The 26,261-nt window shown below is 38.4% G+C and overlaps 1 protein-coding gene across 6 annotated transcripts in view; it reads left to right on the top strand.

Moving 5' to 3' along the window:
- MLLT3 (MLLT3 super elongation complex subunit) overlaps window positions 1-26,261 on the top strand; it is a 150,699-nt gene that overhangs the window by 83,079 nt on the left and 41,359 nt on the right. For 5 of the 6 annotated variants that reach the window (XR_011137892.1, XM_068928223.1, XM_068928227.1 and 2 more), the window contains 3 exons: window positions 723-866; window positions 16,170-16,289; window positions 25,371-25,985. Coding sequence is in view for 5 of the 6 variants with exons in the window: in XM_068928223.1 (XP_068784324.1) it covers window positions 723-866; window positions 16,170-16,289; window positions 25,371-25,985 (879 nt within the window). In the remaining variant the exon portion in view is untranslated. The remainder of the gene's footprint in view (window positions 1-722; window positions 867-16,169; window positions 16,290-25,370; window positions 25,986-26,261) is intronic. The other variant, XM_068928224.1, reaches the window with a different exon arrangement.

Raw genomic sequence — 26,261 nt, 5'->3', positions numbered from 1 at the left:
GATACTTTGCTTCTGCTGTTTTATTCTCTCCATATTGGTACAGGGAACATTCAATTTCATTTTTCCACTATGATAGCAGAGAATTTTAATCACTTGGAAGCCGTGATGGAATACTTGAAATCTAGCTGGCCACATTGGTTCAAGGGAATCCAGTCTCATTAATGAAGGAGCAGATACCATGCACAGAAGGTCAAATATAGTTTGCTGCAGCAGTTTCACTTCTCCCTTCCCCCCCTTTCTTCCTGAGTTGTTTAAAAAAAACAAAACAAAACAAAAATGAAATAGTGTTTGACTTCTGTGGAGGAATTTACATTCAAAATTTACTGCAGTGTCTTCTATGCTACCTAGGGCTCAGAAGTATGATTGTGTTTGTGTTGGTGACTGAGTTACCTTGTGTCAGCTGAATCATGATACTTGACTATGCATATGGCTTTTAGCCTATAGAAAACATGATGTAAAATATTTTCAATTAGGTCTTTTCAGGAGAGCTTGAAGTTCATGAAGCTCACGCAATCACCATGTCTTATCATGGGCGATAGGAGCTTTTCTGATTTACTGTAGCTCAGCTGGCGCTTGGTAAATTCCATCCTGTGTTTAAGAACAAAGAGGGTGGTTAAAATGACATAATTTTCATTTTAACTGATAGTTTTTATGTAGCCCTTGTTTTCAACGTAGTTAGTTTTGGTGCTAGATGTTTCTATCTGGTTATTTTTAACCCTCAGGAAGAACCTAAGAAAGTTCGATTTGACTATGACTTATTCCTGCACCTTGAAGGCCACCCACCTGTAAATCACCTCCGCTGTGAAAAGCTCACATTCAACAACCCGACAGAGGAATTCAGAAGAAAGCTGCTAAAGGCAGGAGGGGTGAGTCCTGCACCCATGTCAAAAGCCATCACAGTAAAGATGTTGCTGCTTATTGCTGGTGCATGATTAGTACAATAAAAGTTGACTTGACAGTGAAATTAAGTGAAGTGTTTGTGATTAACTCATTGAAGAGCTTCAGTGCTTGTCTTGAAGTGGAACAAGTGAGCAAATGAGTATGTGCCTATCTTAAATACGTGATGAAGATAGTTGCATCTTACCTATTTTAACATCCAAGTGATTCATGTTTACTTCAGCAAAAGCAATAAAGAATTTAGGCCTTATGAATGAAATGTTGCTCGCTTGACACTTCAGAGATGAAATACAGAAGGGCTACTGTGATGGGAATAAGTAACAAGAAAATAAAACATTTTTTGTTCAGGGAAATAACTGCTTTAAGCAGAATAAGACCAGTAACTATGTATGAGGCAAAGCAAGTTAGAAAACCCTGTGTATAAATACATCTATTCTAATGTAACGTGTAACTGACCCACTCTGAATCAGAAGATTCACAAAGGTACAGCTTTTACCTGTTCAGACTTCTTTATGCCTTAGTTAGAATGAGTATATAAGAAAGACCAAGGGAAGCAAGGCAGTCTGGAGGGTCAAACCTGTAGGAACGTATTAACGTGATGCTTTGTATGTTAGCAGAGAGCATTTCCCATTGCAGGCACCGGCCGGGCCATCGGGGCAACGCGGTGGCTCTGGGCTCCCTTCCCTTCCCTCCTCTCTGCTCCCCAGCAGCCCCAGCACTGCTGCCAACCCCACTGCTAGTGGCCCATTTGTGGCCCGGCTGGCAGCGCTGGCAGGCGCTGCTGTCCTGGGGCCACATTGGGTTCTTGTCTTCTGTTCTTGAATGTTACAGGGTTTGTGTTGAGCCATCCCTCCAGCATGACTAGGCCCCTCTGAACAGCAGCGCTTCCCCTGAGAGCGTCAGCTCGCCCCCCAGTTCGGTGTCCTCTGCAAACCTGATGTGTAAGAGTGTGTGCTGTCTCTCTTCCCAGTCACTGGTGGAGATACTAAGTAACCCTGCATTTTTTGAGTTTATACTGGGCTAATGCTTATGTTTGGTTTTGAATAGTCATAAGCAACAGCGTGCTAGTCCCATTTGGCACAGTTGGACAACAGGAGATCGGTTGCAGGTGGGAGTTAATAGGGAGCTAATGTGGGGCTATCCTATCTGGGGAAGAGGACCTTTGAAAACAGCAGGCATAAGGAGCAGGCACAGTCTGAAAGAGTTCATTATCTTCCCAGAGAAGAGAACTGTTGCAGCTGTAGTTTTATTGGAATAGAAGCATGAGCTGGGCTCGGGGTTTCCATATATTAGGTGGGGGTAGAGTGTCCATGTCTGGACCGTGTAGGTATTCACTCTTTAGTATGTTTGCAAATGAAATATTAAGATTATGTCCTGAAAAACCTCTGAGGCCATTGCTTTTGGTATTTATCATATCAGATCATTGTCAATGGAAAAGTTTTACCTACTAGCGTAACAAATTTATCCCAGGAGAGGCTTGGGGCTGGGGGAGCAGACAACAAAAAGAAAAAACATATCTTTTATTTTTCATGATCTCTGCCCTCTAATTTTAGGTTTGTTGACTTAATAAAAGCAAAAATGCTGTCTAATTATAAAGTAAGAAGTTTGGGGCATTTTTGTCAAATTCTTGCCCTGAATATATCAGTGGGGTCGTTCTTAAAATACTTTGCATGATTTACTTCTCCAGAAGACAAAAGGCAAACCTCTTGAGGGTTTGGGTTTTTGTTTGTTTGTTTGTTTTCCTTCCTTCAATTCCCCAATTTCCTTGCAAAAAATAGGTGTCTGTCTTGAAGCTATTAGTCTTTCATGCTTTCTTCTATAAATTTTCTACCTTGGAGTTTGCCAAATCAGCTCAGGACAGGTGATGTAATAAGGTTCTGTCTGTCTTTTTACTAAATATCTTTGTGAAGGGCTTACACCTCCCAGCACTGAAAGGCCTATTATACTTGTACAAGTCGTTGTCCATAGGGGTTTTTAGAACAGACAACTGAATGAATTCATGAAACATTAGCTCTCATGAAACTACTGTGCTTTGGGCTGAAAAAAGCATTTACAGGAAAATAAACTACATGAGAAGGGCTTTGCTCTTATGTAAGTCAAATTAATTAATACTTCTCACAGCTGTCTTTAAAATATATATATACAAAATAAAAGTAACAAGTCACTCAGTTTTCTTGATGGCAACAAATCAGACAAAATCGAGTTCATGTTTCTCAAAATGAATGATACCAGATTAATGTAAAATATTGAGTGGTAGTTGTGGGGAAAGCAATTTAACATTGAGGACTTCTGCTGAAATGCTTTTAAATAATGGTGTAATTTGCATAATACCTCAGAGCCTTAAGCTCTTGTTTGTTTTCCTCCAAGCAAAAGTAATGGGAAATGCACTTCCTTTGTAGTAAACTACTAAATATAACTTTTTTATTTCTCATTTTCATAAACATATATATGTTACAAATGGTATGCCCTTCTGAAGGGAAGAAGCACAGACTTTGTGCAGGACATGTGCTTTGGTTTTAAATCAAGGCGTTTGTTCAAAGTAGAGAGAGAGGTATGAAGAACAGGTACAGTCATATTTGCTGCTGAAAATACTGGGCTTCACTCAACAGAGGAACCTAGAATTACTTTAAGCAGTGCTATTTTCCTTTATTCACTGTAACCTTGTCTAGGTATCTGTATCTTGCTGCCATTTCCTTAATATCCCAGGTAACAAACAAGTGAGAACACAACTTCAGCACAGCTTTGCAGTGCGGCTGTGTCAGCTTTGTCTAAGGCAAATGGTATTTTGGGTGATGTCAATCTAGATAACTTTCATGGAATATTTCTTTCTTAGCGTTATATTTGATATAATCAGAAAGGAAGCATAAGTATTCCCTCAGTCATCATTAGTAAGAGGCCCCCAAGTTGATGGTTTCTCTTCCTATCTGAGAGTTCCTGGTTTTTTTTCAGTCCTTACAGGGAGAAGGCTTTGCTTTGGCTACAGAGATGACATTTCTCTAGTCAGGAAGGTTACTGGGAGCCTTTGGTTCAGTTTTGCAAAGGCCATGAATGTACAGTTTGTAAAATCCTTTGTCAAAGTTTGTCGTCTTCAGAAATATACTTCCTACACAGAACTCCCCCTCTTCCTCAGAAAAGATTTAGTTAGGCTGAACGCATCTCTGCCATTTACCTACTTCCAGTTGACCTTGTGTCTTATAAAAGTTCTCAGAAATGCTTATGGAGAAGGAAAATATTTTTAAGAATACACCGAGCTAATTCAGCCAAAGCATTTGATATTAGTGTTTACATTCCATCTTTTTCTATATACATTCTAAATAATATGCGTTTAGAAAAGTTTGCTATGGAAATTATCACACTGAGCATTTTTTGCTACTGTTTCTGCAGTACAGTACCTAATTATGACAAACTAAGGCATATACAAAAGTGGCTCATATAAATTAGGAGTATATCCCATATTACAATCTATTCGAAATCCTAGAATATGCTCTGTATATGAATGAAGACCAATTTCTTACCAAGCAAATCCTCAAGCTACTAGTACTGACAGAGCTAGGTATGTGCAGGCTCCTAGAGAGCTCATATTCTAGACACAACACATATAATTATGTTTGAATGGGTACAGTATGACTGAGGTTTAAATCCATTAAACACCAATAAACATCGATCCTCATGTGGTCTTTCGTTTCTGCCTTTGTCAGTTACCATTTCTTCTTCATTTCAGCCTTTGAACCTGAAATCCTAAAGTAGCAGTCTGGGAAAAGAAGCAGAACTGTGCTTCTTGGGTTTGGAGATGGGAAGAGGGTTGACACTGCCTGGGAAATTTTAGTCATTGATTTATTGTTCTTCAGTTTGTAACTAGATTTTTGAATGTTGACTCCCACTAACTTATTTATAAGCAATGTATGATTTTGTTTATGTATTTTCTGTTGTCAGTCATGGCTTGCTGTCTTGGCTTGCATGCTTTTTCATTTCAAGAAAAGATTAGAAATGAAAATTAGATTAAAAATCTAATCTATTTCTTGAGCCAAAAGCAAGAAATTAATTCTGAAGATTCTGAATGACAGCTACATAACAGTTAAATTGGATGTTGCCTCTGAAAGCCTCCTCTTGCTCAGGCATCACCCGTTTCAATATGATTTTACAAACAACTTTTTAGAGTCTTGAGAGAAAGGAAGGTGAAAATATTTTCAGTTCATGTGAAGACAGCAATATAATACAGCCTTGTACAGTGTGCACTTTTGCAATAGTACTCCTCACTTTTTGAAAGGAGACTCCATTCCATTGTTTAGTCTTTTAACTGGACTGAACAAAAAACATTTCAGGGTTAGGTTTTCTTTCCTAAAAGGAAGCCTTATAGGTGGTCCTTAGAGAGCAATTATCACAACTTATAAAAACACTACAATTTATAACATTATTACAAATACACATAGTTATTAATGGTATGGTTTGAGGCTTCAGATCTAGAGAATGCAAAGAATAGGTAACTGTTAGAGTAGCAATGACTCTTTTTAGCAACAGATGTTTTCTTTTTGTCTGCTTTCTGTAAAATGGGTATGGAAGTGCAAACAGCTCTGCTGTACCAGGCACAACTCTCCCCTTGAAGACAGTTGATCTAGTAATGAGTAGAGGAAAGAGGAAAGAAACATTTTGAGATACAATTTTTGAGGTACAATGTTTAGAAAAGAGTAGCTTATCAGATAAGGTAAAGAGGTTGAGGTTTTGCCAAAAGGCATTGCATTCATTTATTGGAGGTTGTTTCAGATCCTCATGTTTTCACTCCATAACAGTTGACAAACGTCTCTGTAGTGACTTCTGATGCTATATCATATATGTTTTGAAGCTTGTGTTCCTAATTTAGTGTAATGAAGATGAAATTGTGGGGATTTCCCTCTTCTCTCTACCCTCCCTCTTTCCTTGCCATTCCTCTGTGTCTATTGGAATAGTTGGCTTCTATCCACAGCCAGCCTAAGGTATAATGCTGCTTCAGGCAAGGGATTATCTTTAATCTTATGCTTTTCATAATTAAGTAACTGAATTTTATTAAACTATATGATTAACGCTTACTTTTCTTTCAAGTAAGGAACTTAAAAGAATTCTAAGAGATTTTCTCCTCCCCCCCCCCCTTTTTTCTTTTTTTTTGAATAGGAATAGTAGCTGTTCAAGACAACTGGATTTTTGTTGTTACTCTCGGTGCTCTCAATGGTGAATGAACTTTTTCTTCACTGTAAAATGATGTTGGGCTGTGGCAGCACAGGGTCACACAAAGAAGTCTGTCTATCTGCTCCTTAGGCCGAACAAGTACAATTGATCTGCAGTACTGTTGTAGTAATGGATCATTTTGCCTAGAATTCAAACAGGATCTCCCATAGCTTTCATTGAAGGTATTATTTTTTGAATTTCTCTGCAGCACGTTGTGGGGGAACTCATTTGTCTGTTCTGAGGCTCTTATATGAAAGTGCTCTTAGATTACCGGCTCAGTTAATGAAACTACAGGTGGCTTGGTATGGATGCTTTTAAGATAAGGTTATTCCAGCCTTGTTGATGGCCTCCGGTCATTCAGGAAAAGCAAAAAGCAGGATAGAGGCAAGAGCTTTTTGGTAGCACCTTCATTCCCCTGCAGAAGTGCTAATGTGCCTCGTTAAGGAGGTTGTGCTGATCTGGAGCAATTGTGACAGCTCATCAAGTTTTTAACTATGTAAGAATCTTTGCAGAATGGTCAGACTGTGACTCCTACAGATCTGGGGTGACATGATGTCTATTTGTTGAAGATGGAGATCAGTTTCATGGAACGCTTTGAGGCTGTCCCTCAGATATGCCCTACTGGAATCTGAAGAAGCAAGGTTTTGCATTTCAAAAAGCAGGTTGTTCTTGCTGTTGGGGACCTGGGTACTTTACGGTGTCAAATATGTTGGCAGATAACAGTGCTGTCTTTGGCAGATCAATTTTCTTGTAGGAAGGCTTGTGAATAAGTTGTGACTAGGCTTATGTACAGGTATTGCAGTTTTAGAACGTAGCCAAAATTGCTGGGGAAGGTTAGTCAAAAAGAGCTCACGTTTTTATTGGGTTAATTCATCTTGTACAGTTACGGTTGCCTCATTCTCTACTTTGTTCAGTGGTGCATATGACTACATAAATCAGATACATGCCAGTTTTTCGTTCTATAGCACTTGGTTGTCCTGAGCAGCAAAATGGAATGCCCCTAGAGGGTGCTTCCAGCCAAAGTATTTTGGAAATTGGTCACTTCAGATGGATCAAGCAGTGAGTTCCTTCTTACCCAGTAAGAGGGGTTCAAATGGGCTTTCTGTACCCACTGCCTCTGAGAGAATTAACTGCTCCTGTGCTGTCTTTGCCCATGAAGGTGTCCTTTATTTAGAGCAACTGGCATACAAAGGCTTTAATTGCAAGCTCAACAGCTGCAGGCTAGTGAACTGGGCATTTCCTCAGCTAGGGCAAGATAGCTTTGCCAGCAGATCAGTTTGAATACTTGTATGCATGGTGCCATAATTGGCATTTATGACAAAAGGAGGAAATCTTTCTCAAGGGTTTGTCTGGTGAAAAAAGTTTAAAAACAAAGAAACAAACAAAACTGTCTTAAAGCTATGCCTCTGTCTGAGGCAGCACTGAAAGTAAGAAATAGCTTATATGCATAAGCTATACTTTGGGGTTGCTTTGTTTGTTTTTTTTTCTTGTTTTTTGCTCTGTTGTGGGAGTTGCAGTAGTAAATAATATCGACCTTATGCTAATATAGTATTTGGATGCTCCAGTAGGATTTGAACTTGTGCCATCTTCACAAATTTTTCTTAGATGTGCTATTACAATGAGGACTTGTTAAACCTTACTTTAATGTTACTTCATCTGCTGTTGGCTAAGCTGAAACTGATGCTTATTAGTAGTGGTGCAGGAAGTCTATGGGTCACAATGTAAACCAGGAAAAAAACAGCCAGCAAAAGTAATTCTCTCTTGCCCGAGTTTAATGCTGTGTATTGAGGAGCTGTCCACACTGAGGCTCCAGTTCTTTTTTCACAGGGTTGGTGGAATGGAGCGTGGTTCCTTCCATCTCTGTCTAGAACTTGCATTATTAAATAACTCTCCTAGCACTGTGTATTGACTGCAGTTCTTTGTCATTGGAGCAGATGAGCTTTGGGGCAACATGGGGACTAACATCAGCAAGAATCCAAATTTTCTTGTTTTTCATTCAGTCATGTTAAGCAGTTAGTCCACTAATCCTTGCTGCTGTTGGTCTTTCTCCTTTTTGTCTTGATCACAGGCCATATAGTCATCATCTCTCCGTCTTCACTAAATTGCAGACTAGGTTTCTTGGGAATTGAGGTCATCTGCTGACAGAGCTTCTGTGTACCTTATGGAACAGCTCACAGATCCTTCTTTTCAACTTTGAGCATCATCTATTCCAACACTCATGTTTGTGTGGTGGAGCTTCTCTTAAGCAGGACAGAGTATCTCTGAAAAAGTCATCATACTAAGATATTTGTTTTCTGGATTGTCTAAGAAGGAGAGGAAGGAAAACAATTGCTTCTCTCTCGTAGTCCTAACAATGCAGAAGGTGCAGCTTTTTTGCCATGCTAATGACCAAATACTTCATATGGTGAAAAAGTGGCTAATTATTCATAGTAGAGTATTACAGAAAAGTGAGACTAGTGGAGTTCTTTGGTCTATGTGCATGAGTGACTATGCCAAGAGGCCCTGGGCCGCCTTTTATTATTCAAAATAGTGGCAGCATTGAAAGAAAACAAGTTACTCAAAACTCTGCAATAGAATAAGCTTATAGATTAAAAATACCTATCAATTTATTCATGAAGGTCAATCATTGCAAAGCAGACAACACTTAAATTTCATTTATGTGGTTTAGGTGGTAATAAAAAAATGGTCACGACAAGCTTTATCTGGTAAGAAGCCTCTACTGAGCATTTACATCTGCTCTATGAGAACTGTTCTTGCCTCATAAACTAAAGCTGAAGTACATGTTTGCAAATATAAACAGGCTGATAATCTAGGTTGCAAAAACTAAGAACTGCCTGTGTGCTTCCCCCTGACCCCTCCATCTGTGTCCATGCTTCATGGAAGCCACAATCGAGAGACTTTTGCAAGCACTCCTACATAAATATCAAGAAAAGCTAAGCACTGGACTTGTTAACCTTGCTACTCTCAAAAATACTTCATCTTGCTTTTTCCACAAAAAAGCACTCAGCAAAACACATGTATATATCATCGCCCAATTGTGTATTTTGCTGGGATCCTGATTTGCAGTTAGGTACTAGTAAGTATGCAATAATCACCGTGTGTGTGTGTATATATACGTATTCTTTTTTCCTTGATGAGAAAGCTGTCTCAGACCACATGTGTCTGAGTAAGGACAGAAGGGCAGAGGAGAGGGAAATTGATTGGGGAGAATATTTCTTACGGTCTGAACTGGAACTTGGCAGACAAAGCCACACTTGTCACCTCTAACAGAAGCTGAGATTCTTTATCAGGTGGACAGGCTGATTCTGTGCGTTTGCGCAGCAACTCTCTCAATAGCAATAACAAAAATATATCTACTTATTATCTGATTGTGATGCTAATTCATAAAACTGTTGTTTGTTTTTACTCTAACATGTTCTAGTTTTTCTTCCTAAAGAACCGTTAGGGTTTAAGAAAAGCTTGTCTGTGATTTGTAGTGGGATAGCGAAGCAAACCGGGCCATCAGATCCACAGAGGCTTCTCTCCTCTCCTGCTATGGCTCCTCCACTCCCTTTTGTCTTACTCAGAAACATATTCATCCCTTAATACTGAAGTAGGTTGGTTTGGGTAGTACTCTGGGAAGGACTGAACACTTGTCTGTGTTCATCTTTGAGTGTAGTCTTTAAAGCAGAGTTCTCCTTGCAACCCCTAAGGATTTTTACGTGTTCAGCAACTCTTTTTAACAACGCCATTTATTTTTATGAGGACCTTTCTTATCATTGGAGGTAGGTAGGCTTCCCTGCCCACTCTTTTTGATCGCTGCTGCCTGAGTGTTTTGCTTCCTCATGGCCAACTTGTTGTCCATCAGGATCACTAAGGCCTTTTCTGCAGACTGTTCCCTGGCTAGTCAGCCTCAGCCTGTCCTGCTGCAGGGCATTAGTCCTTCCCAGGGCCAGAGCTTTTGCTATTTGTTGGCCTTTGTTCAAATCCATTAGGTTGCAATCTGCTCATTTCTTCAGCAGGTCTGGGTTCCCCTAAATGGCAGTACTGCCCTTTAGCACACCGGCTGCTCCCCTCAATTTGGTGTGATCTGTAAACTTGCTGAGAGTTCACTCCACCCATCAAGTCATTGATGAAGACCTTAAGCAGTGTTGAGCAAAATGTTGATCCCTAAGGAAAACTGCTAGTAACTGGTCTCTAGCTGGGCCTCATACCGTTGAACATAACCCTGTGAGCCTGGGAGTCCAGCCCAGCCCAGCCTAATTTCCACTCATCTCAGTCTGCTTATTCACAACATAAACTGCTTTCTGATTGTCCACAGCACTAGTCACAGAAAATTATCAGCTGGTTGGGCAGGGCTGCCCTTTGTAAACCTATGTTGGCTGCTCCCAGTCACCTTCTTGACCTTTCTATGGCTGAAAGTGGCTTCTGGAAGAGTTTTCTCTGTCACCTTCCCAGGGACTGGGGTGAGGCTGACCAGCCTGTAGTTCCATGGATCTTCTTGCACTTCCTAAAGACAGATGTGACATTTGCCTTTTTTCTGGTCATTAGGAACCTTCCCAATTGGCATGATCTTTTTAAGAGAGTAGAGAGCTTCCTCGCAATGACACCGGCCAGCTCCTTTGGTGCCCTTGAAAGCATCCCGTCTGGTCCCATGGACTTCTCTGTGTCCTAGTGTTTGACTCACATCTTCCTCTTCCCTGGGTCCCTCACCGTCTCACTCCCACAAACCCCACTAGGAGGGAGGTTCAGGGACCTTGAAAGCCTGAGGACAGATCTTGCTAGTGAAAACTGAGGCAAAAAAGCATTGAGCATCTCAGTGTTTCTCATGTCCTTTGTCTCGCAAGCTCCCTTCCCCCACTGAGCAGCATGCCCATATTTTCCTTAGCCTTCCTTTTATTGTCTTTGTATTTGTAGAACTCCTTATTGTTGCCATTCACATTGTGTAATATAACTCACTTCCTATGGAAGCAAGGAATTTTAATTCATGAGGATTCTATACTTCTCACCAACAGATGAAGTTAAAATACATGTTTTTTAGCTTTAAACCAAAAAAAAGCCTCCAACATGAATACATATCTCTTAATAGAACCTGTCTGTCATTTGTGTCGTTCTTATGCCCTGGCGTAACACTGTGGAGTGAATTACTTTCTTTTACTCTTGTTTCTAATGCGTATTCAGACCAGCTATTCCAAGTCACCCAACTTTTTTTCAAAACTGTCTAATGTTTGTGAAGGAGAACTATGTCCAACTGAGTGTTTTTACATGACCTATTTAAACAGCACTCTTTTTTCAAACTTCATTGTTTCTTACCTGAACTTAATTTTTTTTTTTCTAGCTTCATTCAGGAAGTATTTTCTCTACACTTGTCTGTGTTTTTCCAGTCCCATGTTTTAAAATCTCTCTAAGTGTTTTTTTTTTTTTCAAGTAGTAGTACTGATTTAGAGCTCATGCTTCCGTATGATTCTGCATCACTTCCAAAGTTTGCTTGGTTGTTAGAAGCATCTGCTTTATCTGCTTTAGTCTTAAGCTTATGTTGAGACCGCCTTTCTATCCGATCCTGAGTTTGGTATTGGAAAAGCCTAGTATAATACGCTACCACTGAAATTGTTATTTTAAGTCTCCTTCTCAGCTTAGTATTAGGTTCCCTAACCCTTCTCTCATGCCACTGAAATGATGTGGCCAAGCCCATCAATACCTTCCCAATATACCTTCTGCAGTTCCTCTGTGAGGCACCATCTTTGCCCATACTATGTAGCTGTTTGACCTGACCCACCATTATCTTTTTCTTATCAAAAGTGTTTAGGGCTTCTGAGAAGGACTTTTTCATTACTTTCTCTCTTTCAGTGGCTTTGGTCTTCATATTTTCAGGAGAGAGGGAATGAGATTTTGAAGGATTTTTCCACGAGTAGCAGGACTGCCATCGTGCCACTGGCTCATTCAGTTCTCACAGAGATCCTCTGGCACCCTGCTAATCACTAGGTTTTGACTAAGCCAGACTCTTCACTTTGCCAAGCAGTTTGCTTCTGTTTCTGTATGACCCTTGCATGATCAATCACCTCCACAGTAGGCAATCATTTTTTGGACAAAAATTTGCATTGTAAGGCCTGGAGCCTTTTAACTTGTTTGACAGTTAAAACTCGCATGTCAATAATACACTTCAGGATGCCGTTAGATAAGCCCAGACTGTGGGATACCATGTCATAACATGACAATTACCAAGGTACCAAATGGGAGTCGGACACAGGGTTTAAAATATGCAAGAGGAAATACTTTCTAAAGATGCATAATTAAATTGTGGAACTCATTGCCGCAGGAGTTTCAGATCCCAGAAATATAAATGAATCGAAAAAACCATTAGACAAACTCATGGAAGTCTGTCAAACAGAATAGCATTAAAGTTATTAAAGACAGTGATGTGGATAGAGCCTTTGGCATGGGAATTCCCTAAACCATTGATTGCTGGAAGCTGAGAGAGTGAGTCTTCCTCAAACTATCACTGTTGACCACATCAAAGACAGGGTGTGAGCTTAGCTAGGCCTTTGCTCTAGTTTAATATCAATAATCTTATGCTAAATTTATGAGAGAACAGCACAACTATAACTGGAACTTCATTCTTTAAATACTGGTGAATTCACGGTGTGCTTACATGACCACTTTAATTGACTTGTTTAAAGCCAAGCTGTTGCCTCTGTGATCTCACCTTGCTTCGTTAAGACCAGTGCTGGTGTCTGACCCCACCAGCTTGTCTTGATCCCCCTAACCTGGTGACCTGTATGAGCAGAGCAAAGATGTGGAAGGGCCTGAGGAGAAAAATTAATAAGGCTGCTGACTTCTGTCCCTGTAGCAGTTCACTGTAGAAGCTGGGAAGCACAAGCCTAAGGTGATTTCGGCCTAAGCGAGGGCTGCAGCAGTGTCTTTGACCTATTGGTCGCCTGCAACTGTAACCCGGTGGGAAACTTGCAGTGCAAAGGAGAGAAATACGGTTTAAAAAAAAACCACAGCTTGAGTAGTTGTCCTGGAGAACTCTTGCTATGTTTTTGATTGGCTTTCATTCTTGCTGCAGAATTAGTAGCTTGCTGTGATATATGCGTTCATGTTTTTACCTTCTGGGTGTGCTAGCCTGGACTTAATGTGCCATGTGTGTATGTATGTGTGTACAGATATATATGTACATGCTTGATAGCAGCAGTTGAAAAGTAGGGACTTGCTCTGAAATCTGACTGAAGTACAAAGGTCAGGCTGAGTGTTTCTGTATGTGCAACAACTTACTATTGATAAATTGGAGCTGGCGGGGCGGGGAGTACCCACTGTGTTGAAGTTGCTGTAATTTTGTCAGCTGAGTTATTTCAGTTGTAGTGCTTGAACTGGATGTGTAGCTATCTCTTTCCTAAATTTAATGAACAAGAAAATGCATTTCATTTCCGAAGGACTTTCTATACAGATCATCTTGGCGTACAAAACCAGCATTTCAGAGTTCCTGGCGATTTACCTAATCTTAATATTCCTCTTGTTCTTTGAGAGGGAAAGGAAGAAAAGTGTTTTTTTCTGAGGTAAAAGATTTCAGTGAGGACCAAGTTCTTTTTCTGACAGAGATCAATTTAAAAGAGAAGTGTGTGCTTTGCCATAGGAATGAATAGGCCATAAGATTTCTTTGGGCTATTGTCATCTTTATACTGATGACAGTATGCTGAACTGATATTCTATCTTATTGCATACATTGTTAATCACATTAAATAAAATTCTGATTCAAGAATTGCGATTTCACTGAGTTTATAGTGAAATAACAGGCTGCACGATTAATTATACAGAAATTTGTGGGGTTATGTGGAATACCCATATTTTGCCTTCTGAAATCTCTATTGGATTTATTGTCTTTCTATCTGGAGCTAGATTTGACAGGACTGAGATGGTACTAATGCCATCCCAGCCCTACAGATCTTTCTGTAGAGAGCCATGCTGTTTCTAAATATATATTCTGGAACATTGTGGATGTCAATAGTCCAAATACAGGTTTAATGGATACCAGCCCGGAAACTGAGATATCTAAAAGATCTATAAGCTTCTTTTAAAACATTAGCTTTGTGAGAATATTTGTGTACTACAGTGAATGCATAAATATTTCTAATATTTCTTTACCGATTTAAATTCAAAAAAAAAATTGAACAGTGGTTGAACCTCAGCATATTTTAGTTAGTCAGAATGTTATATTTCAAGGAGAAACTGGCAACTTCCAACCCTAGAAGAAAGATCCATAGCAAAATTTTTTATTTCTTTGCTTTTATTGTCAAAGTAAAGTAAACCCAGATCCTCCTGACTGTTTGCTCCTGCAATACGTAGATATGCACCTTTCACTCATACAAGTAAATGAGAAGAACTGCTCTGTGTCAATAAAAGACCTGCTTTAAGGGTGGGTGACCTTATACTTACTTTTACTGAAAGGTCAGCTGATTTTAATGCAGGTGGTATTTTCTGTGAAGAAAGTTATTCTCCTTTAAATTAAACTCAGTGTGATGTTTTAAACCAACAATCTTGTTTAAACCCAATTTGGCTGGGTCCATGAGAGGGAATAATGGTAGTGACAAATGCATTTTCTGTACATGTTGCACAGGTTTGTGGTATACACATGTGGCTGCAGATTTTGTGGTAACATTATCCTTATTACTGGTCATTCTCTTTGTTAGCTTCTGCCTTTTCTTGCTTTCAGCTAGGCTCAGTTCAACCAAAACCTGTGGCAAGTGGAGGTAAAAGAATATCTGGCAGGCTAAAGTAAAATCACCTATTGCGCTGAACCACAATAGCTAACTGATGTTGACTTTACCTTGAATACAAGTTGGAAGTAATTGTTTTTTGCCCAGTTTTTTGAGAGGCCTGTCTGCTGGCATGTTCTGGTTTACAAATTTGAGAAAAAGAAATGAAGAATCGGGGAGTAAATTTGTTACATGCTCTGTGCAGAGTCCTATTTCACAAAACGTTTGATAGATACATAAATAGCTTTTAAAAACATTCTTTTTTAATATAGCAACCTATGGTCAAGGATGGAGTCCTTGGATTGTGTGAGGGGCAAGAGCGGTCGCGCAGGGCATCCGTGAAAGCAGGGCATCCATGAAAGCAAGTGACACTGCATCGTTTAGGACCTTGTGGGAAGAGATAGCTGCTTCCCTGCCGTTACAGAGCTCTAACTTCTCACTAGATTTGCAATGCTGTTCAGACAGCAAGTCAGCTATGTCTGGCATTTGGGATTTTAAAGTAACAGGTAAGTTAATAACTATGCTAAGAGGCAGAAAGATCTAGGCATAGCAGTGCTGGAGCGCAGGCAGGAGCTAACTGAAAAGCATGAATTTGACAGGTCTAGTAACCACTCTAGCCACGGCTGAATTTTCTGTAGCCTCTGTGGTTGATCTATTTGTAATCACGAGTCTTTAAAATCAAGAAACAGATCACAGTATTTCTTGTTATGGCAAAAACGCTGTTTGCTCACCAGCCATCCAGTGTCCTGTAGAACTGATAAGGAGAAGCTTGAAGTTAATACACAACTTGCCTCTTTGACAATGAGGGATTCTCTTTCTTTGGCAGTATTAGAATTGTGCTACTTGCATACTAAAGGTGAACTAAAAATGAAGGTTATTTTTACAGCGTATCTTTCATCACACTGCTTTATTCAAAAGTAAAGACTGCCGTGCTTACGTATTTCTTTATGGGTTGTCAGTAATCTGCTGAACTTTTCACTGCACGTGGGATAAACTTTCAGTTTTACCAGACATGAGGACAAGGGGAAGAGATGCTAATTAAGGTCTTGGGCATAGTGCTATATAGGGAGCAGTAATGGAACAAATTGTGCTACTTCCTGAAGGACTTGCGTGATATTCACATGGAAATTGAAAGGTGTGATTTGTTTGTTAAATGAAGGATGGCAGTGTGGTTTCATAAACCCATCCCCTATTGAAAAGAAACAAAGGTAGTGCTTGTTGGAGAGGTGGTATTCTTCTACCAATGTGATCTGCTAATTCCTTAGGCATGTCAGACTATGTCTGTGTGCATGTCTCAGTCTCTGTGTTGATATTTGACTTAATATGCTTTCCCTCTTATGGCAGATCATGGTAATGTCAGATGGTACATCGGTCCCTTCAGGACAGAGCCTTCATCTCCCCAGCCTTCCCAGTAACTCCCTGTCTTTTTCTGAAGTGAAGAAGAAGTCATCTCATGGGCCGAAGGTGAGACTTATTTTGACAGAAGATGCTTGAACCAGTGAGGCATACCCAGAGAGATTATTTTTCAAGTTATTTCCCTAGGTACTTCTACAGTCATGTGACATAGTCCAATGATAATAGGCATATTTCTTTAATGTGACCTTACGGTTAGCCACATAAAAGTAATGCTGAGCTAGGATAGTTGTGAGAATATATGCCAATTAAGGAATTATTTATTTGGGTTTTGAACATATACAATTGTTTTCCTTCTCTCCCAGAAGGAATTCTAGTTGTGTATTGCAATATCAGAGGATCAGAGGGACGAAAAGGGAAGGAATTGGGTTATTTAGCCAGAAGAGGATTTAGTGAGATCTACAGAAATGTGTAGAATTTGAGAAAGTATTAAAATAATTATTTGATTTGTTAAGTATTTTTAAATGAATGATTTTTAAGATAACTGTATAGAGAGAAACTTGAAAGATTGTGTTCTCTAGGGTTTTTGATTATATTTAAAGTTCAGAGATTTATTCTTTGCTAGATGTTGCGAAGATAGCAACATGCCGTCAATTGCTAGGACATCAAGTTGACTGCACAAAGTTAGAAAATGATAAAAAGATGCACTCCAGTGGACTACTTGAGAAATGTAAATGAACCTTTCCAAAACAGCAGAGAATTTCTTCAATTTTGAATTTCTTCAAACAAATTTCCTCAATTTGTTAAAATAAATTAATAATATGGGGGAATAAAAAGTATGCAGTTGTTCTTAAAATGAGAAGTAAATGCAACACAACTGCTGACATCATAAATTAATTAGCTTTTTCTCCATTCTACTTTTAAAATCATTTGGGTTTTGATTCTCCTTTTGTAGCATTTGCCAGCTTGAAATACGTCACCTCATCTTATTGGCATCTGATTTTGTGTGTTGCAAGAGCAATAGTAGTTTTCATCAATAACTCTCATGTTCTATAACTGTACTAAATGTTAATGCCTGGAAAGAACTGCCAGGCAGTGAACTATGGTTATGCCTAAGTGTGTGCATTGGTAAGAAGGTATCACAACAAAAAGGAAACAAAGTTCTCCTTGGTGTGTCACTGCCTGGTTTGTGTTGTGTCCAAGTGCCTTACAATCTGTAATGCAGTTCTTGCAGCAGCCGAAGGAAGTAGGGAAGTGTGATCTCTTCCATTTTCTTGATGAAGAGGTGAGGTAGACTGAATCCAAGGACTAGACTGAGTGCACTGTGGCATACTGAAATTGGTGTGTCACAGCTGGAAAGAAGGGATGCAGGGTGCTGAAGGTCACTGCCCGGCTGCTTAGCCTAGGACACAGCTGCAAACACTTGGATCCTGTAGATGAGTTAGGCTGATACCTTATCAATAATATGGTCCTTGTGAGGTTGGATACTGCTGTAGAGTCGGTTTCTGAACTGCTAGTTTGGATGTAGCTGTAATGCGGATGCACCCATGTCTTGCCCTGCGTTCCAGAGCAGGCATGCGGCAGCTCAGCCTGAATCAGGCATCTTCAGATTCCTACAGAAAGGTTCAGGAGAGTGCAGAACTTATATAAAGTCCTACACTGTGCTCCACCTACTTATTAAACCCCATGGTATGTCTTGGACCTCCTTGGTAATTCTTTTCATGCGCAAATGGTAACTGGGATGTTGTTTTCTAAATCCTGTTCAAGCAATGAACTTTTGTCTGGTGCGAAAAACTTTGGCAGGCGTGGAGAGTGGTTGAGGGTGAAGGGAGTGTTGCATGTCTCTTGTGCTCCTTCCTCAGGCATCAGAAATCCATCGCTTCTGCCTAGGCGATTACCTGCAATGAGTTTGACTATAGCAAGAAAACACTGTTGTGGCAGTCAGCATGAGCTCAGATGTCCATCAGGACTCAGAATTGTACTCTCTGCGATGTTTTTACCCATAAATGTTTTCAAAGTATTTCATTTCAAAACAGGGACATCAGCAGCAATGCTGTCTAATTGAAATCATTTTAAATACAGCCCCCTTGCTGGTCCAACCTCCTCCTTGTGGCAGTATCCAATATAAAATAGCTCCACTCCTGAAATAAAATCAGCAGCAAACTATTACCTAGCAGTGGTAGTTCCTGTCCAGGATAGTTCCTGACTAATTTAAAAACCACACACTAATGAAGAGCTGTTTCTGTCTTTTAAGAAACAGTTGTAAATATCTGCCCAACTTAAGATCTTCAGCCATTTTTGAGGAATGGAAACAAGAAGTAAGCTTGGTTTGCTATAACAAAAATGTCTGTTCTTTTATTTCAACATTCTGAGAACTGAAAAGCCTTGGATTTTTGTCTTAAGGGTGTTTGTTTTTGTTGTGGGGTAGGTGTTCCAGCCAATTTGTTAAATTTATTATTTACTTGGTAATTTGGAATAACTACTTATTTTCATATATGGAGTGTGATGCAACATCTTCAGCGTTCAAATTTAAATCAAATATACCTCTAAAAATGGTAGCTATAGGAGAGTTATAATTATCAGTCTTAATACTTCTTGCATGTGGATTATCTACATGTGTACCCTAAAACTGTAGGTCTTTGTACTCCTGTCAAGTGTCCACACAGGATGATGATTATTATTTACTGTAGCAGTACTCCTTTGATGTGCTTGGTTTGGTGTTTGTTTATTTTTTATTTGTAAATACCAAACTTAAAGGTCAATTGATAGCTCTGAATATGTAAAATAAGGACCTAAAAATATTTGCTTACTGTTTAGCATGTACCAACTACTGCACAGCTCTTCCGCTTAGCGGAGAATTGCAGTCAAGACAGTAAATCTGCGCAAAGAAGCGATGTTGTTAGTTCAGCTCATTTTCCAAAAATTTACAACGTTTTATGTTTAGAACATTACAAAGTTTGCTTCCTCTGATACTTTTCTGAAACACACATTGAAAGATATGAGTGTCCATATTTCTGAAATTCCGTAATTCTGTGTATTAGAGAGCCATGATACTGTGATTCAAAAGAAAAAACGTTACTCTTAGAAATAAAGACAGGCAGAAATACATTTTTTGCTTAAGCCTTCCTTATTGTATGCATTTTTCATTTTTCTGAATTTTTTCAGAGTATACAAATAGTTGTAGACTAGCTACAGATATTTCTGTTGCTTTTAAGTCCATTGTATTTGTATGCCTGTTTATACAGTGTAAAATACTATATGCAAGTAATAAGAAACAGTTTGATCTGTTTATTGGGATGATTATATATTTCAGAATAATATATACTGTCAGTTGCGAAGAAATTGAAGTTTACTTTGTAAACAAAAAACCGAAACCTGTTATTCCTGTGTCTGAGGGCGGGGGCGGGGGGGAACTGTTTTATGCACTTGTTCTGGCTTTTTCCAACCACTGAGCCGATGCTCCTTCTGTTTCTCCAATTGTCGTTGCTCATAATGGTCTGGTGGGCTGGACGAGCAAGAAGTTTTCTAAAGTGTGGAAAGCTTTGGGAATGTGAGCTATAGTAATAATCTTTAAGAAGAACTAGCAGCGAGTGAATTCATCTCCAATGTTCAACTAAAAAGTGAAAGAATAGCACTGTGTTTATGGAAACTTTTAAAATACTTGTTTTTCTATCCAAATCAACTAGTGTTTTTCAATCGAATACTAAACATATTTGTATTTATTAGAAATCTAAATTCCCACAAGCAAGTAATTCCTTTTTGATACCTCCTCCTCTTTTTCTCTCAAGAGCAGAAAGCATATTTGAGACTCATTCCATTCCGTTGGCTTAATGGGGTCACATTATTTCAATAGGCGTAACATTTGAAGAAATGACCTTTTTTATTAAAAGTGAAAATAATGCATGTGTTTATGCCCGCTAATGCTAAGTGTTTAGACCAAACATGAAAATACAGTAGATGGGCATGGCCATGCCAGTGTATCCAGTTTAATGACTTAATCAGACTTAATGAACCACTTAATGACCTCCTCAAACTAGCTTTCTAACTAACTTCAGAATGTCTGTCAGTAACTGGAGATGTCTGAAATGACTTTCAGAGGACGTTGGTTATCCTAAAGCAACATTTTACCAAACTGAGAGTTGCATTTTGTAGCAGGAAGTCAAAATCCAGCCCTGCAAGATATACAGAAAATTCAACACCATTCTTTTCCTTTAGTTCCAGAAGTGGTTTAATTTGCAAATACATTACCTGTTGAGCAACACCGTTTTTCTGTATTGAGAAGACTATAGATTTTTATCATATTTTCTGAATTATTTATTTTAAAGGCCTGTTAGTGCTGCTCCATCAAAGGGGTCATATATCTTGAAGTAATATTTGTGCTTGCTGTTCCTTGGATTAATAAAAGAAAACCTCTACAGATATTTTAACATGCCTATAATCCTCTGTTATTCTTTTGATGTTTGTTACGCAATATATCAAAGTATAGCATCCACTTGGCTTGCTTCAACTAATATTCGATGAATACACAAATGTAAGCTATGGTATGTAAATATAGTACCTGTCAAAAACCACAGTCTCTATATTGCATATGGACCTTGAAAAAAGACCATCTAATAAGTCACCTGAGAAAAATACGTCATTCACTCTTATTCCTCTCAACAGTTTTTAAGGTGGGGAAGAAAACAAACATTGAAGCATTAAGCACATTCTGATTTACATTAAGGTCTATGCAGTACATGATGTGAGAATTTACCCACGGTTCATCCCCACCTTCACATTCATCATTACAGTGATAGAATGTAATCAGTGAATAATTTTAAAAACAGAAAAACTCTAAACTTAAGTGCCTCATACTGTTTCCTCTGTGTCTTTGGTGGCTTGTTTTAGGGTCATTGCAGAAGATTAGGAAGTGAGAGAAGGTACTTTATACTTAGACAGTGAATGTATCCATAAAAGCAAGGGTTTGACTGTCTTAACAAGCGGGTCATTGAAAACATGGTATTAAATATCACAGTATAGATCCGATATTTGTACTGTTATTTCTATGAAAACATCAGCTGCCATGAGGAAGGGAATCTGGCTTTACAGTTAAAAAAAATAAAAAAACTCCAGTTCCCATAGGTTTTGGTTCTACTGCTCCCCAGGGCCTACTTCATAGCTCTCATCTGTTGGAAAAGCAACTTAAGTGAGCCTCCCCCTTTGGAGAGTTTTAAAATTCATGGTAAGGAGATTGATTTAAAAAAAAAAAAAAAAGAACTGCATCTTGTTTATGACTGGCACATATCCCATCTCTCCCAAGGGCAGCATTTCTAACTCTGGCGTGATAGAACAACCTCTGAAGATAAAAGGCATTAGTAAGGAGTTCATAGGACATAGCTGTGGGGTTGGTTTTGCATAAAACAAAATACAAAATATGTAGCCACTTTATTTTTTTTCAGATGGGTAAGCAGTCTTGACTAAAGTAATCCAGTGCAAGAAATGATTAATACATGTTTATTTTTGTTTTTAATTAGTGGCCTGGGAAACAAGGAATTGCCTTATATTCAGACATTCAAAAGTCATCAGAATATTGTTTGCTGTTTAAGATAATAATAGCTTTTATTTAAAATGCAAAACTGTAAGTTATTTATCTTTCATTAGTGTGGAATTTTAGTAGAGTGTATATTAATCTGATAGCTGACTAAGTAAATTTCAAAATTAACCTTTTAGAAAACGGTACTGTGGCAGAGAGCCACAATGAAAAGTGCATGTAGCATGGGCTAGCCAAAGAAAGTGGATTTTGGCTGGCTGATCACAGCCACGCTTTGCTAAAGTGTAGTAAAGATTTAAATTTTTATTTTGGAAATTTTTCTCAAATTATTTTGCAATGATTTAGTTTGTATCTTTTTTCTTTTTTTGTTTTCCTCCCAACATTTGAAGCGACTTTACATGGAAGGAAGCACCAAAGCTTTTTCTTTTTTTCATATCATTTTCCAAATTGATGTTTCCACAGAATATTTCACTTCTGAAGAATTAGTATTTTCTTGTAGGTTATTGGTGGAACATTCGTCCTTTCTACCAACTCTGTAGGGCCTCCCCAGAAACTTATTAGGGTTGCTTTTTAAGTTAATCCATACTGCATATATTTAACTTTTGGGCCAATGTTTTCCCATATCCCCTTCTCTTCCAAGATCTGAGTTGGATTGTTTGGTGGTGCTTTGGGTGCTGGACTGATGCTTCTGTCCATTGTTATCGTTGGTACATATATAGCCAGATTTCCTAATATGACTTGAAAATCCATTTGTAGTACTGATGCAAGAAATGTGACTGAACAACAACAACAAATCATTCACTATGTGTGTGAAAATTCAGGGTTTCGCTAATCATTTAAGGTAACTTTTAAAGCATGAGAAGAGGAAAACAATTCAGAATTATTTTTAGTTATTTTTTTTCCACTGTTGATAGTGAGGAGAATGGAGACTGGTCTTTCTGTACATATGATTGTTTCAAACATCCAGGTTTTACAGCATTCATCATTAGCTTAACACATCCAGATTATACGAGTCTTAAGTAGAGATGATTTGCTAATGTGGTTAGTAGGCAGCACATATTTGGGTGTATTCCCTTTCTTAACTTCTCATCTTGTTGACAAAACTTCCATTTAACAGATTAATTCTATCTTGGTTTGTGTTTTTTTGTTTTATTTTGTTTTGTTTTTTCAGAGCAGTTCTACAGATAGTACTTTTAAAATTAGTCATTCCCTGTAAGGGTTGAGGCTTGCATGTCCTGCTTTGTTCCTTTAGTTTCCAGTGTGCTGCTGCTCTCCCGTCCATATTGTGGTTAAAACAGCAGTTAAGTAAGGGGGAGGAAAAGCTAAATATATTTTTCCCCTCTGCTGTTCTGTAAATATGTGGCAGTGTTAGACAGCCAGAAAAACTGAATCTGCATATATGCTAGAGGGCTGAAAAAGAAAAGCAGATTCTTATCACTGCAGAACAGTGAGTAAACATTGGTGCAGATTGCTGAAAAATAAATAGAGCTAGGTATTTGTACATAAATTTTGTACAGATGAGAGGATATCTCATCTTACACAGACTAGAGAATTACGGGTGCTACTTTGTTTCGCAGACTGCAGATGACTTGGACTACTAACCAAATTATTAAAAATCAAACCTAGAAGTGCCTTTTTAATATTTATATGGGCAAACATTCTTTTCAGTAGTTCCCTATTTTCAGCAATGCTTTCTTAGCATAAAGATTGTAATGGAAAAACACTTATTTATAAGTAGTTTTTGCATTCTTTCAATTTCAGAATTCAGTGAAATTGTAACTGTAAAACACTAACACTCTGTATGTTGGGACACAGCTAACTAAACTGATTGCAAGTCTGATAAATATTGTCTTCTTTTGTCCTGAGGAAGACTAATTAAAGATTACACAGCTATAATATGTATATTTGCCAGCAAGTAAGGCATGGGCCTGGGAATCTTTGCTATGCTGGAATGACTATAGTCCATACACTTTCATTAAAGTTATTAGTGGTGTTCTTGCTATTAGGAGTTGGATTATTTGGGTCTCCTGACTGGGAGGTTTGTATGCTGTTATGGAGCATAGTGGCTGGTCAGGGCAGATCCTGCTCTCAGTGTGGTTATCCTGGGTTTGTGGGCTACCAGTCTTATGGGTTTCCAGCAGGAGTAAAACTTGAATTTTTTATTTTCATTTATTTATTTTATTCTCCAGGGGGTCAGTATGAGTTTTTTCTCCTATTATTTTATCTTAACATTGTTAATGAAATCCTGTTCTGTATAAATCTGTACTTATAGTTAGGCTTTTTAGAAATTTTGCAATACATCAACAAGAAAAAAATCATATTGATATTGCCAGAGTTCCAGGATATTAGGTTTTATACGTAGAACAAAAATGATAGAGGGAAAGGAAATCAATGGATGTATGCAATACTACTGCTTAAGCATTTCTTCCTAAAAGCTTCTGTGATGCCTAGCAATATATAGGTAGACTTGTTTATAATCCACCTGTAAGGAAGTAAACAGCCTAAACTTGTAGAGCGTATGTTCCTGTAAATTGAAATGTCGTTTTGTAGATTGCAACTAGTATAAAAATAACCTTATTTCTGGAGAGAGTTACTAAATATGTTTAGTATTTATGTCAGTGCAGTCAGGCTACTAAGGATTTTTGAAATACTGAGCAGCCGCTGCAAGCTGTAGCTGTAGAATTAGGTGGTGCTCAGGGTATTTTATCCTTTGAAAATTCAGTAAGGGCACACTGAGGATCAGAGAACATGAGGTTAATTCTCAGAAGAAAGCATCCCATAAAATCTAGTTCAAATAGTTCCGTTCCCTTATTGCCAGTTCTAACTGTAGATCATTATTTTCCTTCTCCTTTTGACCTTTCTCTGGTAAAAATCTGAAGCAACTGAGCAACCAGTGATACTGCTCTGCTCTTTCTGCTTTTGCGTATCTTTTAGGATGTTTGTCATCACACTCACAGGAAAGCCCTTTTCACTTGCAACAGTTGAGTTAAAACATGTAATGAAATATTCAGCATAGACAGCAGCAAAAGAAGAGGAAAAAATAAACAAGAAAGATTTGTTAGCAGAGGAAGTTTTCAGTCAAGAGATATTGGCTACTGAGATATTGGATCAATCAAGTCCTCCTTAGCCAGGCTGGACCCAGAGTTGTCACTGTGTATGAGGAACAGGATCTTGCAAAACCTGAAGAGAGAGGATCATGGTTGAGAAGTCAAGCTTTGCCTGAAATGTCATCAGAGCACCTGCTTTGCTCTAATCCTGAACTAATTCTCTCTGGCACTGTGCAGGTTTCTGTACTGATCTTTTCTTACTTTTTTTTTTTCTTCTGACATTTATTAGTCATGGGTTAATGTTTCCTAAACTATTTTTATGTTCATTTTAAAAGTTATATTTCTTAAAAGTCATATCTGGTACTTAAGATGCAAATCATTCCTTTTCTTGGCGACACTGACAGACAATGGTAACTGCTTATGTTCCACCACTTTTTAACAGATAAGTTGACCAAAATGATGGTTTGTGTATCTTATGTTTCTGTTTTTACATAATCATTTGTAGTTTCTAGTCCAGATTTTTAATTTGAATCCTGTTGCATATTGTATCTTAGGATTTTTTGTTTGTTTTTGTATGATTGCTTTTAAATAAAGTTGTATTTCTCGTTTCTGCAGGACCCAACTAAGATTATGAACACAAATAGCAGCAGCAGCAGTAGTGGTAGTAACAGTTTTTCAAAGCCCCATAAGTTAATAAAGGAGCACAAGGAAAAAATTTCTAAAGACTCAAAAGAACATAAAAGTGCCTTCAAAGAACCTTCCAGGGAACACAACAAATCTTCCAAAGAATCTTCTAAGAAACCCAAAGAAAACAAACCACTTAAAGATGAAAAAATTGTTCCTAGGATGGCCTTCAAGGAACCCAAACCCATGTCCAAGGAGCCAAAATCTGAAAACACTCCCATCCTTACCATAACAGGTGGACAGCAGCAGGAAAAGAAGGCCCCTACAAAAAGGCCCTCTCTTCTGGATTCTGATGAACTTTCTGCCAAAAAAAGAAAAAAAAGTAACTCGGAGTCTTTATTTAAAAGTTTTTCTAGTGCACCACCACTGATTCTTACTTGTTCAGCTGACAAAAAACAAACAAAGGATAGATCTCAACTCAAGATGGGGAAAGTCAAAATAGAAAGTGATACACTGGAAAAGAAGACACCTACTCTTCCACCTTTTGATGATATTGTGGATCCCAATGATTCTGACATGGAGGAAAACATATCCTCCAAATCTGAAGTAAGTGGTGTTTAGTTTTTCTTCATATGCACTGAGTATTCCTAGCCTGTAGGACTGTGTATCATATTTGTATTTTCCTCTCCCCTTCTCCTATCTACTAGCAAATTGTTCAAACTCAAGGAAGTTAACTGCTGACTGTTTAAACTTACACAAATTCTGTTTAAATAGTATTGACTGTTCAAAGGTACTCAATTTATAAATCTGTCTATATTATGACTAATGAGTGTATGGGAGACGGCTATACATAATACTGCCCTTTGATTTTGTTGTTTTTGA

This window comes from Struthio camelus, chromosome Z (genome assembly GCF_040807025.1).
Source record: "Struthio camelus isolate bStrCam1 chromosome Z, bStrCam1.hap1, whole genome shotgun sequence".
Taxonomy (NCBI): Eukaryota; Metazoa; Chordata; class Aves; order Struthioniformes; family Struthionidae; genus Struthio; species Struthio camelus.
This window is presented reverse-complemented; position numbering and strand designations above follow the sequence as displayed.